Genomic DNA, 18,073 nt, shown 5'->3' with positions numbered 1-18,073 from the left:
CCCAAGCTCTGTTTTATATAAGGGGAGTATCAGATATGAGCTGCGTGTTGGTTTTGAGAGGTGAATTTTCACATACTTCTGTCACAGCTGAAATTCTCTCTGGCATTCTATTTTACCAGCTTTTCATTATTTCCCCTTACCATTATGGTTATGTAAAAGGGACAGTTGTTGTCTTTAAATTTGCTTTTTCTTCTTCTATGGTTTCCTTGTGTATGTCCATATATGGAATATGAAGTAGTGAATCATGTTGAATTTCTTCTAAATGCACTTCAAGAAAAGTGAATTTGTCAGTTTATTCAGCTAGTATAGATTGGGACAAATTGTATTTCTGTCTCACCTAAAAGTTTATTCAGTGTTTAAGTCTTGTGTGCATTTTATATTTTGTGGTTTTAGCGTAGTTAGGTCTCATTACAGTCTTTTAAGGAGTACTTTTTGCAGTATGTAAGACATGTTTAAACATAGTTCCCAAATTTGGTTTTGAAGCCAAAGTAAATGAGGTCTTGTAGCGCCACATTCCAGTCATTCTGACACCAGAGGAGTATCTGCACTAATAATTTTTTGTATTAAAGTGGCTGGATTTTTATATGCCTGCAAGAAGCAAGACTGGACTCTGACATGGAGGAATATTTCAAGGCACTAACAAATGTTTTCAGGAAATCTTTTTTCCTCTCTGGGAAAATAAAAAAACAACCAAGAAAACCTGAAAAAGCAAGATACTCATTTTGACAAAAAGTCAAATTATTTCTTACAAGACTCAATAAAACTAGTTTTATTTAATTTTGTTTAGTTTTTTATTTTTGTTTCAGGTTTCCTGCTTCAGTTTGTAGAGATACTTTTGTCTTTTTGTGTAGTAAGAAGTAAGAATTATGCCAAAAATTATCTGAGCACTTACACAAATCAAAACCCCAAGGTATTTTGAAATATCTGCTTAAGTGGACTTATGTATGTTTTAGGTATTTGAGTGAATGTGAAACATTCAATTTTCATCATATTTGTAGGCCAGCATGCAAACTCATGAGATTTTTGTCCTGGGAAAAACAACAAAAGAACCTTGTAAAGGTGACAAACCTGATTCATACCAGGAAACTGGATTAAGGCACAGATAACAGATGAGGGCTGCATCAGCTTGGCCTTGTATGGCTGTGCTGAACTTTGCCAGATGGAAAGAAGAATCACTGTCTGCTGTCAGTGCCTCTTGCTGCAGGGCAAGGGAAGCCTGGGAAAAGCTGCTGATGAGTGTGTGCCCAGCTAGTTTTGAGCTGATCAGCTCTTTTGCCATCCCTAGATTTTGAGGGGAAAAGGATGTGGGATGTTTGACAATCCAGAGTACATTTTTCTTCTCCTTGTTGTAACAATGTAACATGTAACAATTACATGTTTTATAGTGTTGATTCTTTCAAATTTACAATTAAAGAGTCCTCATCTTGTTTGCTTTCAGATTCTTCTCATTCTTTTCATCGAGATGAGACCATTGTTATTGCCCTGGCATCTGTGTCTGTACTGGCTGTTCTGATAGCTGCTCTGTTCTTTGGATACAGGATGCTTGCAGGTAGGGATTGACAATATTTTTGGCTTTGTTTTTTTCCATTGTTTATTTGGCTATTGCTCAAAGTTATACTTAGGTCATCTGTTCTCCCCATCCCTGTTATATGCTTGTACATAATGCTGCTCCTCTCTGACATTTTATGGTGATATCCCATTCATAGCAGTTTGGAGAGAGTTATGATTTCTCTAAGCTGGCATTTTGGGACCCATTTTTCTTCTGCAAATCCTCTGCTCAGCACAGCTTAAATGAGATGGTGGGCATGCTTTATGGTGACTTTGAATTATCAACATAGTTGTGTAGCAGGTATCTGTAGTTTGTAGTTTATCAGCACCTTCGCTGCTCATTTTGCTGACTTTGAGAAGATTTCACAGGACTCCTTTTTACTTATTTCATCCTTGCCTACAATATGTAATTCTGCCAGGTCCCAGGTAAGTTGCATTTTTTTTTCACTTGAAGCATGTCCAGAAAGGAAAGTGGCTGATTTCCTCCTCACCCTCTTCCCCAGGAGACCGTAAACAAGGTTTGCACAGTATGAACATGATGGAGGCAGCAGCATCAGAGCCCTCATTGGATCTGGATAATCTGAAGTTGTTAGAGGTAAATATTCAACTCAGTTATTAATCTTCATTTGTATTCAATGTAATGCTTGTGGTCATATCCCAGGCATAGTTACAGAAATTAATGTATCAGTGCTCCTGTAATATTTTCTTCTAAATCACAGTTTCAAGAAGAAATTAAAATAAAAAAAGGGGTTACTGCAGGTGCATTTTGTCTAATTTTGTTAGTAGAATATGTTTTACCTTGAAAATAAAAAAAAGAAACACTGAGTGGTAGTGGGGAAAATTAGAAGGTGCTATATTTCATCATTGCATCAAAAGATCCATCTGTTTTGCTTGACACTGCTTGCTTTTAGTACAGCTTCCTACTGTAGGAATTTGAAATTCTTTAGTAACACTCTTGGAAAATAGAATATACTGCAGATAGGGCAGTGTATTTCAGTAGTGGTGCACTTCTGTGTAGTCATTTTTCCGTGTGGGGCACTATCTAGCTCCATAGCAACTAGAGGCCAACGAGAATTTTCTGCTCAGCTTGGTGTTAGATGTATCATCACAAAACTGCAAAATGTTACGCTTCCAGTTGGTGTGCTTGATGGAACATATGGAATTTTTAAAACCTTTTAGCCAGGAAAAAAATGAGTAGAACGACTGAGATGCAGAATGGTGCTTTTCTGCTTTTTCCCAGTAGAAACCCCACCTAGAGATGCAGACTGCAGACATGCAGTGTGAGTTGCTGTAATGGTGCAGCACTGATCAGCAAAGAACCTTGGGTGTCTTCTGACACCAAACGAGTACTTGAGGCACAGTTCAGGAGAGTCTAACACTGTGCATTGTAGAAGTGTGCCAAGCCCCAGATGAAAGCACTTATACTGATAATGCTGCCTTGGAGAAAGCACTGACTTTCTCCAAGTCTGAAACTTGGCAGGGAGAAGGGCTGTGGTGTCTTCTGTCCTGCTTCTTGTATCCTAAGGAGCTGATCCCTTACCTCCAATCACAGGGTGTTGTAGGACAGATGTTTTAACCCGTGCTTGCCTTTGGACATCTCTGTGGGTAGATTACATCCACATTCATACCTTGAACTGATTTGCTGCTGCTTTGCAACCCAGTGATATAAAAGGACTGAGAAACAGAAAGTTTCTCCATTAAATGATACTTTATTTTTGAAAACTTCCCTGTAAGAGAATTTTATAATCTTTAGAAACGTTACTTTTGTTGTCCCTCCTGTTTTCTCTTCCTCCTCTATTTGTAAGTATTTAAAAAGTAAAAAAAAAAAAAAAGGCTCATTAAATTCTTACAGTTTCATGTATGGGTCTTTCTGAAAATTATTTTAAATAGATGCTTGAATTCTTACATAGTTGGAATTTTTTGAGCTTTAGAAATTAGGACTCTTCCTGAAAGTAGTCCTGCATTTTGCTTTAGAGATCGCTTCTTTCTTCTGCAGTTGCTATGGAGATGAGAAAGGCCATTCTTGAAGACTGTCTGACATAGTGGGGGCTAGAATAAATATTCACAGGTAGTCAGGAATTAATTACTTCCTTCTGTTAAAATCTGTTCACCTCTTTTGGCATCTATTTTGCACCACAAATGCATATTTTGTTACTACCTATCTGAAAGGTACAGCTTATAGACTGTCCTAAACCTAAAATGTTTCCCTTAAAGTCTGTGATTTCTGGAGTGCAATGAAGTTGATCACATAAAAGCTATAAATCTTTAGTAGGCAAAAGTTGTAAGAGAATTAGCAGCACAAAACACATGTGTTTTATTGATTCTGTATATAAAAGTACTGAATAGATTATTTATGATAGATGTACTGGATATTCAGACTATAAATCAATTTAGTAAGGCCTGTGTTGGCTTGTGCTGAGGTTTCTAACTCCAAAATAGCCTCTATGAAACCATTCTAATTCTGGTTTTGATTACAAAATACTCACTATCTTCATTGTTCTTATACTATAAGTCAGGATAAAAGTTGGCATACAATTCTTGTAGAGTGAAAACTCATGCTTTGTCTTCACCTATTACTTTGTGAACGAATCATTTCTATTTTTTGCAGTTGATTGGCCGGGGGCGATATGGAGCAGTGTACAAAGGTTCCCTAGACGAACGTCCAGTTGCTGTGAAAGTATTTTCTTTTGCCAATCGTCAGAACTTTGTCAATGAGAGGAACATTTACAGGATTCCACTGATGGAACACGAGAACATCGCCCGCTTCATTGTGGGGGATGAGAGATTCACTGCAGACGGCCGGATGGAATATTTATTGGTGATGGAATATTACCCCAATGTAAGTGCTTCAAAGAAATCAGTTGGGTTGGTTAAGAATCCTAAGAATAGCCACGTGAAAAGGATGTACTTTAGGATTTGGTGGTGCTTCTTGCACAGTAATGTAAAAATAATCCATATCAATGACAGTTTTAATGGATCTTATTGTGGGTTACTGTAATACCTTTTTAGACTTCCTGGTTAGTGCTACCAAATGTAGTCTTACAAATTCCTAGCTCTGGAGTATTTGCTCTTGGTTTTGGTACAAGGTTTTTTTAGTCAATTCTGTCCTTATTCAATGATGGAATTTGAAGAGTTGTTTTTACTTAAAAATAATCTAATAAATTTAAAACTTAATATTAAGACATTATCTCTGTCTTATGACCTCACTCAATAGCTGTAAATAGTGGGGTTTTTTACAGTGAAATGTAATAGATACAAGATTGTTGTCAAACTAGTTTATGGTACTATAAATCATGCTGCCTTTTTTTATCCTGTTATATTTTTTAAAGCTTTCTGTGGCTTATACTGATGATGTAGGACATGTTTTAAGAAGGCAGCCTTACTTTCCAGAACCATATCTTCAAATCTCTTCAGCTAACTGAAGGCTTGTATTTCTCAAATTCATAGATTAGGGTACTTCGTGTTCTGTGTGTGTACACATATATACAGAAAAAGAAACATTTAAAAAATACACAGTATGAATGTGAATAGCTTTCCTGAAAAATCATACAATGTACATGGGGGTTATATATATGAAAATGCAAAAAATGGTGTCACAATTTATCTTTGGGGGTTTTTTTTTTGCCTGTGTATGCAAAAAGACCTTAGTTATTCAATTAAATAATTTTCTTTAACAAGCTTTTTAGTCTCAAGTAAGCAAACTTGTATTTCCTGCAGGGTGTGAAGGGGATGGCTGAAGCCTGATCTTTATGGAGGCAGTAGGACAACAGCTGCTTATTTGAATAGCAAAAAGGAGCAGAACAGTGCTATGTAGCAGTAATGATGGCTTGTCTTAGGGTTTTTTAGGCTCTGTGTATATGCTTGTATTGCAAGTTAAATGCACCAGTGCAAATACATACCTTAAACATAGGTATGTATTTACACACATATACACTATATACAAACTTAAGGCAGCAAAGCACAAATATTAAAAGAGTTGCTTAACTGAAACTTTTTAAGTGAGAACACACTTGATCATGTCAGCTTGTAAGACAGGCATCTGAGACTGCAGAAACTGGAAGTGACCATGAAAAAGGTCAGTTGTGCCCATACCAGATGGACAGTGACAAAGCATTTGATTCTGACAAAACTGACATATTTTAATGGAATAAAATGAAAGTTAAGTAAAATCAAGTGAGTATTCTGCTCCTAAGAGAGCGTAACTGTCTTCACAGATGATCTGGTTTTGCTGTTTTCTTGAATGAAAGGATTTTCAGTTGAAATGTAATGTGATTAAAAATTGTGTCTTGTTGCTTTTGTAAACAGGCTGTGTTAATGACCTGATTAAATGTACAGATGAAGCTTATGACTTCATATTATCAGATTCCTTCCCAATGTGGTATTAAGAGCAGCAAGATTAGTCTAGAATCAATCCACTGGTTGTTTGGAAGTCATTGGAAAAAGTGCACAGCAGGTGTAATTAATGCACAGTGTGATCTGTATTTTAGTGAGCAGATGTTCTGTTGTATGTGGAGTTAACAGCAGAAAAAGAAGCCTGCTGTGGCAGCCCTGCTAGAAGGGAATTCCAGTGTTCAAACTGGAGCCATAAATCTGATTTCAATAAGGACTAACCAATACAAGATGTGCAGATGAAATATTCCCCATCCAAAACATCATTCTCCCTCATAATACTTTCCTTCCTGAAAATAAGAACACACAAGCCAGGGCATTTTTACACAGAAAATTGTTATTGGTGTTACCCTGGTGAAAGCAAGACAGCTAGGTTTGACCCAGGTTGTGTTTTTATCCAAACGTGCCTTCGGACCGAAGGAAATAGACAAGTAAAAGGAATGGTGTTTGCATTTATCAATCAGCATGCTGTTCTGATGGGACTCGGAGGTGTAGTAGGTCAGTAAGGGATCAGCTGGGAGGCATGGCGTAGTAGGAAATACGTAATAGCACAGAATTATCACCCCAGTAGCCAGACACTCTTGTCCTTTTAGAACAACAGAAAAATTGTTCTAAAACACAAATAGAATCTCTGATTGTTAAAAATATCACTTTTATCAAAAGTGATAGTCAGAACAAATATCCCCCCTTTAATGTGTAACCCATGACTCTGACAAGATAGTGTTAAATACAAATATATCTCTCTCTAAATCTTGACTAAAACTTTTCCTCATTATCATTTTAACTTCACTAAAAGCATAAAATCACAGCCTTCAGCTAGCTTAAAAAACATCTGGTGGTGGGCAGGCTCTGCAGCAGAAAGATCTTGAAGTTGGTTTAATACAGTAAATATTTCCCAGTCACCTCATGACAATAGTCCTGTGGCCTCCATTAGAATGGGTTGGAATCTCAACCCACTAAGCCAAGAAAAAAAGCCAAGCTGATGACATTTGGAAGCTAATAAGAGGGCTTATATTTCTTAAAAACTGTAAAAAAAAAAGGAAAAATGTGAAATTCCTGTTAGGAATTAGTTAGGCAGATTACTTGTTCTTTATGCTGGAGGATTTCGTTTGTTTAAACTAAATATATTATCACTGGGAACTGTGCACCGAAGGTGTTGTCACAGTTTTCAGTGTCTGACTCTTGTTTTGGATAGCAGTCTCAGTTTCTGGAATATCTCAGTATCATAATGGACACACTTCCTTCTGATTTTCTTAAAGATTTCATGACAAATCACTAGAAGATCCCCCATTTTACACATATAACTTCACTTTCAAGAAAAGGGGAACGTGCCATTATTTTTTTCCATGTTTCTTCTGTGCATGTGGACTCACTCCTGTTTGGATTGCCTTTGGGCTGTTTTTGTTTTGACACATAAATAGATTATAGCAAGACCTGTGAGAGATGTTGAGTATTCTGTAAGTGATAATGGTCTGAAGCCCACGTTTTAGAAACCCAGGCTGTTATGTCTGCCGTTATCTTTATTCTGTTCTACAACAAGACTTTAATATAATTTCTTTCTAGAAGCAGTCCCTATTATTCTGTGATAAAATTCCTATTCCACTTTAGAGAAACGGCAGCACTGGAATTGAATGAAACTTCAGTCAAATATTGTGTTGTAAAACATGTAGGTAAACACATAAGCAGTTGCAGGTTATAAGCAGTGGATAAAACTGAGTCTCCAAAAGATTTTGAGTTATTCTACTGGACAATGATTTTAATCAGTGGTGGGGTTTTTTTGTCTTTTTTTTTTCAGGGTTCTTTGTGCAAATATTTGAGTCTCCATACAAGTGACTGGGTGAGCTCCTGTCGTTTGGCTCACTCCATAACTCGGGGCTTGGCGTACCTGCACACGGAGCTGCCTCGAGGAGGTAAGGCCAGGAAGGGATGCAAAGATCTCAGTATATTCTTATTTCTGTCAGGTAGTAGATTCCAGCCTTTATTTTATCCTGCTGTGAGTAGGAATTGATGAATGCAAATAGAGATTGCTCAGAACTTCTGCTGTGTTCCCTCCTTTGGAACAAGGCCGTGCTGTGGGCTCTGTGGCCCTTGTGTGACAGTGCTGAGTCTGGGAGAGGCAGGAGGAGGCAGAGCTGTGCAGGGCTGCTGTATCATGGCAACAGATTTCTGAAGAGCTGAAGTGCTGGCTGCCTCTCTGGCACAGGGTAAACACATGAGGTGTTGTGTCTGTTTTTGCAGTTCAGAAACAAATCACCAAAGCAATTTTTAGTTTGTGTGTGAGCTGTATGCTATCAAATTAAATTTTCTAACCCCACTGTAATTTTATTTATTATGTCTCGGGATTTTTGTTTGAGAGTTTGGGCCTAGTCTGTGCTGTGTACAAACAATACTGCTGGACTTCTGGTACTTTATTAGAGGCTGTGACAATGTATTGATTGGAATCTTTCTATTTCTGTGTGCATGCTTCACCCAGTATTTCAGCAGCTGAAGTATCATAATTATAAAGTAGATATTCTGAGATCTGTGATATATCAGGCTGCAGAATATGGCCTGGCACTGAAATGTTAGTTTTTTGGCAGTAAATAAAAGGCTGGTTTCATTGTATCTACATTAAGGTGCTAATGTTTGGAATGAAATTTCAAACTATATATCTCAAATGTTAAGCATGAGCATTAGCAAAGAATGACAACTAAAGCTGCTAATAAAAAGTGCTGAAAATACCCAAATCAGTATTCCTATGTGCCATTGAAACTGCAGCTATCATCTTAACTTCATCATTTTGAGGTGTGCAGACAGGTATGTCCATTAGCAGTCAGTAAATGTGTAAGCTTTCCGTCATAAAGGAGAGACAGCCACAGTCTGTGAGTGCTAGGAAGGAACACATGGAGCAGAATAAATTCTACACTAAAACGAGCTCTGTACTGCTGGCTGTTTTACTAACAAAATAAATAAAAACTAGGAACAGCTGAGATTATTCTTTGGAAAAGGTCAGATCCCTTGCAAGATGAACATGTTCAGACTCTGTGGAATAATATTGTCTGCATACCTTCTGAATAAGCGCCAGTGCTAATTCCAATTGTAAATAATTGGTGCTGCATTTGACGCGGGAGTGGGGAAGTGACAGAGAGTGTTTGGAATGGCTGTTAGGGCTGTGGCAGCAGGTCTGTGCTTAAATGTACAATGTCTCCACTGCCAAAGTCGTGCTGAAATACCCCTTGGGAAGAAGACTGTTGGTGAACATTAGAACTGTATATGACAGCAGCCTAATATATCGTATAGATACAGTGAAACTCTGGATGCCAGTCAGTTTTCTCTAGATAGCTTCCTCTGGAGCTCATTGTAAAGAAGCAAAAATGTTAGCTTTCTAAAAAATAAGTTGATTCTCTTTTCATAATAGCTGAGCAGACATAACAAGGTTCTCTCATTTTGCCAAACAGTAGGATTGCTCAAATAGTAACAGGCACTTCTGTGTGTCCAAATAGACCATTACAAACCTGCAATATCCCATCGTGACTTGAACAGCCGCAATGTGCTGGTGAAGAATGATGGAACGTGTGTCATCAGTGATTTTGGGCTCTCCATGAAGTTAACTGGCAACAGACTGGTACGACCTGGTGAGGAAGACAATGCAGCCATTAGTGAGGTGAGTACAAATGGTTGGATGAATGTTCAGGTGGTGCAATTTCTGTAATGGGGAATGACTGCAGTATGGGTGAGAAGTGGTTGAAGCCTCCACGGGAAGAAACTGTTTTTTTTTCTCAAAATACTCATCCCCAACCTGCCATTTTGACAGGCAATAGATTGGCAGACTGAAGTATCTGTGTGAGATATGAGAAGACACAAGAAAAGTTTCGTTGCCATGTTCTCTGTGATTGTGTGGTACAGGTCCCTTTGGTTTTGTGCTGCAAATGCTAACTGAAGACCAAACATTCTTCTTTTTTTGTTTTTAATTTTTGGTTTTAGTGTTAATTTTTCTGAAATGATGGTATATCACGTTCTGCGTCTCCTGCTTGACATCTAATACAGGCTACTGAAATACAGTGAGATTGTTTCAAATAGTGCCTAAAGAGTGCCTTTTAAAGAGTGCCTAATAGTTCAGTGTAGTTGTTATCTGTGCTTTTACAGAAGAAGTTCATATGTCATTCAAAAAACATGTTACACAGTGCTAATCACCTTCCCTTAGAAAGCAAGTGCTAAATTGAAAATACCTGGTGCAGAAGAGCTCCATCTAGGCCTTCCCATACTGAACAAAGAAACAGGGAAACTGCTGGTTAAAATGCAGAGATATGGAGTAGTCCTTTGACAAAATACTGTCCTAGAAGTACTGATGAGTAAGTGCTCTTATCTAACAGATGCTAGTGAAAATGAATAGGTATCTTCCAAGACTTAATAACCTTTGACTATGGAAGTTGTAGGGTGGAGCCTTGCTGACAGTCCAGAAATAGAGAATAAGTTTCCTGTTCAGCAGAATCGTCTTCCATTATGATACACACCTTGGCATTTAACAGAGCAACTTGGAAAAAGAAACACTTCAGCTATATCATATTTCATTTGAGAACATTAAGTAAGGGACAAAATCTTTTTTTTTTTTTTTTTTTTTTGGTACATACAAATTAGTGACAGAGTAGGGGAAGGTTTTTGTTATGACTAGACTGGTAAGAATCTAGAAACTGAGGACATTGATTAGGAACAAGCTGTGTTTTCCTTAACTGTAGAGAATACCAAGCAGAATAGGGCAATAAAATACTTAATTGGATTTGGAAATGACTTCCTGACGTGAAGCTTTGACGGGACGTTTTCCCAGGTCGGTACGATCCGCTATATGGCCCCTGAAGTGCTTGAAGGAGCAGTGAACTTGAGGGACTGTGAATCTGCTTTGAAACAAGTAGATATGTATGCGCTGGGCCTGATCTACTGGGAGATCTTCATGAGATGCACAGACCTCTTCCCAGGTAAGGAAAGAACTGCAGAAAATAGGAGGTGGCACCAGCAACCAAAGCTGCTCCTGAGCCGAGCTTTTGGAAGTGGGGAAGGGAAGCAGTTCCTCAGTTGCTTCTGCCATTGAGTCGGTGCCATCTAGTGTTCGAGGCGGTGCTCGTCAGGACGGTGCAGCCGGGCGAGCTGTGCCTCCTGCCCGAAGGCTCACACCGCCTGTTCCGGCGGCTGGCAGGCCTCATGCTCGGAGCATTTGAGCGTTAGCATTGTTGTTATTATTGTTCTTCTCCAGAGGTTAAAAACACTGAGAGTCAGGCTGATGGCAAAGGCAGTGTTTCCAGTTCTGAGAACTGATAAAGTGCTTAAAGTGTCTTTCAGACTTTTCACCATGAAAAAATGCTATGACTTAATGTAGCATTTAGTTAGTTGTACTTTTATTTACGATAGGACATTGAAAATTCAGGGAAATCCTCCCTACCTGTAACATAAACAAAAAGGAAGTAGACTTAAAATTTACATGTGAAATTGTGCCACATCCACCATCTTCTGCCCAAGCTGCAGCATACAGAATGAATGTAAAATGCAGCATACTCTCTACAGTCAAACAGCTGTACTTTGTGTGCAGAGGCTTGTAACCTTGCTGGGCTTCCTCCCGAATGAAGTACATGAACATGATCAGTCAGTGGCATTTCACAGAAAGTAGGTGTCGTCTTCAGGCTCCAAGACATTCCAAATGTGCCACTGAAACAGCAAAGTCTCAGGATGCTATCCTTTGAAAGGTTGCTGAGCAGCACTTAATTCATTTGCCGTTAATTCAGCTTTTTTTGGAAGTTAGACTTTGGGGAAAGTGGGGAACATCTTGATAGACAGCAACTTTGATAATGCCTTTCATCAACTGAAAGCCTTTGCTCTGCCTTTTAATCTGTGATTGATTTTTTTTTTTCCATTTCTTTCTTTTGCTAACAGGGGAATCTGTGCCAGAGTACCAGATGGCTTTCCAGACTGAAGTCGGAAACCATCCCACTTTTGAAGATATGCAAGTCTTGGTGTCTAGAGAGAAGCAAAGACCAAAATTCCCTGAAGCATGGAAGGAGAACAGCCTGGTGAGAAAGAATATTTTCAAAGAAACAGTGAATTAACCAGCTTTCGGGTGTACTCATTTCTTAAAAGCAGTTTTTTAGGTTTTGGGGTTTTTTTCCTCTTTGTTAGTATTTAAGGATTGAGAGCTGTTTCTGCTTGGACTTCTTAAATACTGAATTCAGTTTTTAAAAGTTATTGACATGAAAGCCAGATTTCTTTTAAGGAAAAATACTATTATTGTTGTTGTTGTTGCATGCTGCAGTGTGCTGTACCAAAGATAACCTGTTACATTAACTTTAGTCACTGTCTGTAGTATTGTGCATGAAGTGCCCATGTGTTCTCTGTGTGCTGAATGAGAAACACAAAGCCATTTTTGGCCTTTTGACATCTTATAAACTAATAAAACTGAACTAGGATACCAACTAAAATAGCTGGCAAAAACATCAATTTACTCTTCCAAAACTAAAATTGGTAAACATTGTAATAAACTTTTTTGAACTTGTATAGACCTCAGGATTTGCAGAGGCTAAAGCATCTAGAAATAATTTCATTTTAACTACATAAAAGATTTTATATGGCTTCATTTATCTGCAATTTCTTTTTCAAGACTATAAACATTATAATATTGTTTGTTGTTTTGAGTGAGTGTAGCTATGGCTTAGAACCTTGCTGCTGTGGCCCAACAAGTTAGAGCAAGTCAGCTGAACTCTGGTGAGAGTCCGTGCTTGCTTTCATCTGCAGCAAAGTTCAGGCAATGTGAATCCCCTTGGCTTAGAGGGGGCTGTTTGTCTTTTATTACAAGCAAAGTGCAATGCAAACAGTGACTGAGTTCCACCTGATACAAGGTAATGCAGCTTAATTGCAAGTCTGAAAATGGCGAGTTTGGGTGTTATTTAGAAAGAAACTTCTTGTTCTTCCCATATTGAAATGATGCCCTTCAATCTTCAGAGACTTTGGTGGTTGATAAGTTTGTAGCTACTGTGCAGACAAGGAGGAGCCCAAGGCCTCACCTGGTGCTGGTACCTGTAAATATGTAGGAACCTGCTTTCAGTGGTGCACTGCAGTAAAACATGTTGTAACGGAGCTCAGAGCTTCCAAGAGAGGTGCTTTTGTTACACGCTTTTGGCCACCCAGTCTCGGGGGCAAAGGGGGAAGAGGAAAAAAGAGAAATCAGTGCCCAAAGTATATAAGAAATCAAACAACAGCTGTTTTAACTATAGCCATGTTGGCAAATGCAGCATTGGAAGAACCAAACTTGACAGCTGTTTCTGAAGACAGTTAAAAGCGAAACAGTTCAAGGTTTGTTTTGTTTTGCAGACTGCCATTTTAGATGTTAATTATGGTCTATCTAGCAAGCTGATAGACTCCAGCATTATTAGATGATCCCCATATTTAAAATGCCTAGCACATTCTTTGTGGTGTTACTAATTCTTTTTTCTGCATAATCAAAATGATGGTGATTACTCCAGCTCTAAGAATTTATCTACACCATTGCTTTAAGAGAAAAGAAGAATAATCACAGGTGTGAAACAACTTCCTCCATCCTATGCCAGTCTAGGATAATATCTGAATGAGCACTCTAGGGCAGATAGTGTAGAAAATTAAGCTCCAGATAGCTGCACTCTGAACCCACATCCTGACCTCCTGTATCTAATGCATGGGATAAAAGACTTTTTTCCATTATTTAAAGCTCTGCTGTTATGTTGTGTTATAACAGCATTTATGAAACAAATGCATTCATCCTTTTCATTTGAGAAATACAAATAAAAAATAATGCTTTATTTTTTAATCACATAATTAAGGTACCCAAAAGATGTGGAATCCTCATTTGTGATCACCTCTGCAGTCTTAATCTGCTTCTAGAAGCATCTATGTTATGTTACAGATCTTGATTAGCAGTATTGTTTTTCGTAGTATAAAGCAACAACCTGAGCACAGGATGTACATAAAATAATTAAAAGGCTTTAAACTGTGTTGAGATGTTACTATATTCTTGTCTCACTTGCCAAAGTGGGGCCACGCCTGACTTCAGAGGTCAGCACTGAAGGATATTAACAGAATAATAGAATAATGCAGATTTCTAGTCCCTTCTATCTTTTTGATGAGTGCTAGTACTTGTAAATAGTTCATTTTAGTATAGTTGTCTTTCAACCTGAAATTAATAGAAAACACATAATTGTGGTAAATGTGATGCTGAAGAACTCCAGTGTTGATAACTGTCTGTACACTCACTACTGTGTCCTTTAATGATCCTTAACACATCAAAAGGAAAGGATCTGCTAAGGACAGACAGTATTAAATTAAACACTGGTTGAATTTGCTGCTGATGAAACCTGTGGAGAGAGTCTTGCAAAGAGGAAAGGCAGGAGATTAGGGTATCCACTGACTTAGTCTAAATGGTGACAAAATCAAGTCCTAAAAGCAGAATGAAGGCATTTTATTGTGGGAGAGAAAATTGATCCAGTGCCCTGTCTTGTCCTTGTCCCTGAGGGTGTTTTTAGACTTATGTCCCTCGGCTAAGGGGACGGTATTGGCTTATTCCCTGTGATCTCTGTGGGAAGGGAGATGGAAGGTTTGCTTGTGGGGGAGCTCGTCCCCACCTGTGCAGCCAGAGCTGCGTCACCGAGCAGCAGTGATTGCCAGATGCAAGCAGTGCCAGGAGCCCACTCCCTGGGCGAGGAGCTCTTGGCTCCTACTCAGAGCTGGTCCTGGCTTCCACTGCCAGAAGGGCACAAGGCAACTCTGGCACAGAGACAGTCAGCAGGACTTCCTGAATGCCTTAGTGCCCAGCTGGGATTCTGCACAGTCCTCAGTGCTGGAGAGGTTAAAGCTGGGCTGTAGATGTGAGCTGTGCTGGCAAACCAGATCCTCTCTGTGGCCATAGGCTGGCAGCAGGGGCCCATAAATGTCTGCCTGGCTTTTGTGCTCCAGATAGAGTGGAAACAGAAGTGTTCAGTGCTCGTAATTTCAGTTGTTTCCTCTCCAGTTCCCTGAACATATGGCAGCATGTTTTGGAGGTCCTGAGCTCTAATCCTGACTGTACAGTTCATCCCACAGCGTGATGCCAGGAATACGTGTGTGTTTCTCTTTCTCCACCTGTAAAACAAGTGCAACAAAAATCTCTTCCCATGGTGCAGACAAATTCATTGATACTTAGGAGACATTTGGATACTGTGGTAACCAGGAAGACAAGGATGATGAAGTGAGCATGGCTGACATTTGCATACAGTGCAGGGGATCAAGGCAGTGACCGTGAGCAGAGCTGTGAGAATAACCGTGGCAGCATTTCCAGAATATCAGCAATCCTTAGTACACAGCTCTCATAAGGCAAGGAGAGTGAGCAGAGCACACATCCATCAGAGGGCTGGCTGAAGGTTGTATGGACATTGGTGAATGTAGCTTTTCCTAAGTGTCTTCCTGTGGATGTGTATACGTGAGGTGTGATAATATTAAATTGCACATTGCTAGTATTAGGTTAAATTAGCTTTGAATTAAATTGTGTCTTCTGTTTCTCTCTTTCACCAGCTTGTGACTGTTTTTAGGCATCCAGAATGCTGCCATAAAACAGTAAATTAGGAGCACAGTATAAAGTTAAAATAACTAAAAGGGGTTTTGTTTCCTGGCAGGCTGTGAGGTCACTCAAAGAAACAATTGAAGACTGTTGGGATCAAGATGCTGAAGCTCGACTAACAGCACAGTGTGCTGAGGAGAGAATGGCAGAGCTCATGATGATCTGGGAGAGAAATAAATCAGTTAGTCCAACAGTCAATCCTATGTCAACTGCCATGCAAAATGAGAGGTAAGAAGAGAACACATTTGGGTTTAGTCAGCAGGAAATGCCCAATGCAGTGCCCAGCTCACTCCAGGACAGAAGCTACAGCTTGCTGCACCCATGAAGTGATGTGTGTTACATGACCTGGTCTGCATATGGGTATTGCATGGCATAATCCCAGTTGCTTGTGTTCTTAAGATCTTCTTGTGTCCTCAGAATTCAGGCACCTTTTAGGTATACAACTGTATTTCTCACAGAGGGGCCTTTTAAACTGAGTTTGGGCAAACTGTCTCAGCAGGCTCGCCATGATGTGAAGTGACAAAGTGAATTGTCTTTTAACTACACTTGCTAAATGATGCGTCAAACTTCTGTTTAGTGTTCTGCTAAAAACTGTGAATTTGCAGTCAGTATGAGTTCAGGAAATTGCTGAGTCTCAAACCTGTAGTCTTTCAGTTAACAAACTACAAGGCCATTGTTATTCTGACCCCAGCAAGAGAAGTGCTGCATGTTCTCTGCTTGTATATGATCCAGAGGGAATGAGAATTTGCAGAACTGACTTTAGTGCTTAATAGTATAGTCTAGAAATCCAGATTTGAGAGAAGGATAATGTTGCTGCATATGACACTGTTAATTGTCATGAAAAAATATTATGTTCAAATCATAAAATACCTAAATTGTCAAAATAGTAGAGTTTTCATGGGTTAGGACCTTGTGACATTTTTCCAGAATCACTTTCTTGATTTAGTCTGTTGCGTTTTTGTTGACCTTCTTCAGCATCACTTCTCTGCATCTAGAGCAGAACCTTAGCACTACTTTGCCAACTGGACAAACAGCATATTGGACAAATAGAATATTACTGTTCTCCTAACTAATAACATCCATCATGAAATTTTGCCCTAGTAAAACAAATTTTCTTATCCCCAGCACTTTTCAAGGAAGTTGCTGAAATACCTTTTTGTACTGTATCTGTCTTCAGTTTATGCATTAAAAGAAACAAAAGACACTCAGCTCTCTTAAATGAGAGGCATTACAATATGAGGTGATTTTTACATCTATGATCTTAATATCACTTTTTTTTTTTAAAGGAATCTGTCGCATCATAGACGTGTATCAAAGATAAGGCCATATCCAGATTATTCTTCCTCTTCCTACATTGAAGATTCAATCCACCACACTGACAGCATAGTAAAGAACATTTCTTCTGAACATTCAATGTCCACTACACCATTGACTTCAGGGGAAAAGAATAGAAATTCCATTAACTACGAGCGGCAACAAGCACAAGCTCGCATCCCTAGTCCCGAGACAAGTGTCACCAGTTTGTCCACCACCCATACAACTGGCCTCACTCCCAGCACTGGCATGACCACCATATCCGAAATGCCTTACTCGGATGAAACAAACTTACACACTACAAATGTCATGCAGCCGGGTGGGCCCACCCCTGTTTGTCTGCAGCTAACAGAGGAGGACTTGGAGACAAATAAATTGGATCCAAAAGAAGTGGATAAGAACCTGAAAGAAAGCTCTGATGAGAATCTGATGGAGCATTCACTTAAGCAGTTTAGTGGGCCAGATCCACTGAGCAGCACTAGTTCCAGCTTGCTTTATCCACTGATAAAACTTGCAGTAGAGGTGACAGGGCAGCAGGACTTCACGCAAGCTACCAACGGTCAGGCGTGTTTGATTCCGGATGTCCCATCTGCTCAGGTCTATCCTCTACCCAAGCAACAGAACCTTCCGAAGAGGCCTACTAGCCTCCCTCTAAACACCAAAAATTCAACAAAGGAGCCACGGTTAAAATTTGGTGGCAAGCACAAATCAAACTTGAAGCAGGTGGAAACGGGCGTTGCCAAGATGAACACCATCAATGCCGCAGAGCCTCACGTGGTGACGGTTACCATGAATGGAGTGGCCGGGAGGAGCCACGGCATAAACTCTCACGCTGGCACAGCCCAGTATGCCAACGGCACGGTGCCCTCCGGCCAGACCAGCAGCTCGGTAGCGCAGAGGGCCCAGGAAATGCTTCAAAACCAGTTCAGTGGGGAGGACAGCCGGCTGAATATCAACTCCAGTCCCGACGAGCACGAGCCCTTGCTGAGGCGGGAGCAGCAGGTTGGCCACGATGAAGGTGTTCTGGAGCGCCTGGTGGACAGGAGGGAGCGACCCCTGGATAACGGCCGAACGAACGCCAACAACAACAACAGTAATCCGTGTGCAGACACAGCTGCAGCCAGTATCCAGAATGTAGTGAGAAATCCTGGGCAGACCCAGACCAGAAGAGCACAGAGGCCTAACTCGCTGGATCTGTCAGCCACAAGTAGTTTGGATAGCAGTAGTATGCAGTGT

The 18,073-nt window shown here is 39.8% G+C and overlaps 1 protein-coding gene across 1 annotated transcript in view; it reads left to right on the top strand.

The window, feature by feature from the left end:
* Positions 1 to 18,073, top strand: part of BMPR2 (bone morphogenetic protein receptor type 2) — a 105,777-nt gene that overhangs the window by 78,556 nt on the left and 9,148 nt on the right. Inside the window, exons 4-12 of the mRNA XM_041403182.1 lie at positions 1,439 to 1,549; positions 2,052 to 2,143; positions 4,157 to 4,387; positions 7,733 to 7,847; positions 9,420 to 9,580; positions 10,742 to 10,889; positions 11,839 to 11,975; positions 15,579 to 15,751; positions 16,810 to 18,071. Of these exons, the coding sequence (XP_041259116.1) occupies positions 1,439 to 1,549; positions 2,052 to 2,143; positions 4,157 to 4,387; positions 7,733 to 7,847; positions 9,420 to 9,580; positions 10,742 to 10,889; positions 11,839 to 11,975; positions 15,579 to 15,751; positions 16,810 to 18,071 (2,430 nt within the window). The remainder of the gene's footprint in view (positions 1 to 1,438; positions 1,550 to 2,051; positions 2,144 to 4,156; positions 4,388 to 7,732; positions 7,848 to 9,419; positions 9,581 to 10,741; positions 10,890 to 11,838; positions 11,976 to 15,578; positions 15,752 to 16,809; positions 18,072 to 18,073) is intronic.

This window comes from Onychostruthus taczanowskii, unplaced genomic scaffold (genome assembly GCF_017590055.1).
Source record: "Onychostruthus taczanowskii isolate IOZ18803 unplaced genomic scaffold, ASM1759005v1 scaffold20, whole genome shotgun sequence".
NCBI classification, from domain to species: Eukaryota; Metazoa; Chordata; class Aves; order Passeriformes; family Passeridae; genus Onychostruthus; species Onychostruthus taczanowskii.
Note: the sequence above shows the minus strand (reverse complement) of the source record. Positions and strands in the feature narration are given on the sequence as shown.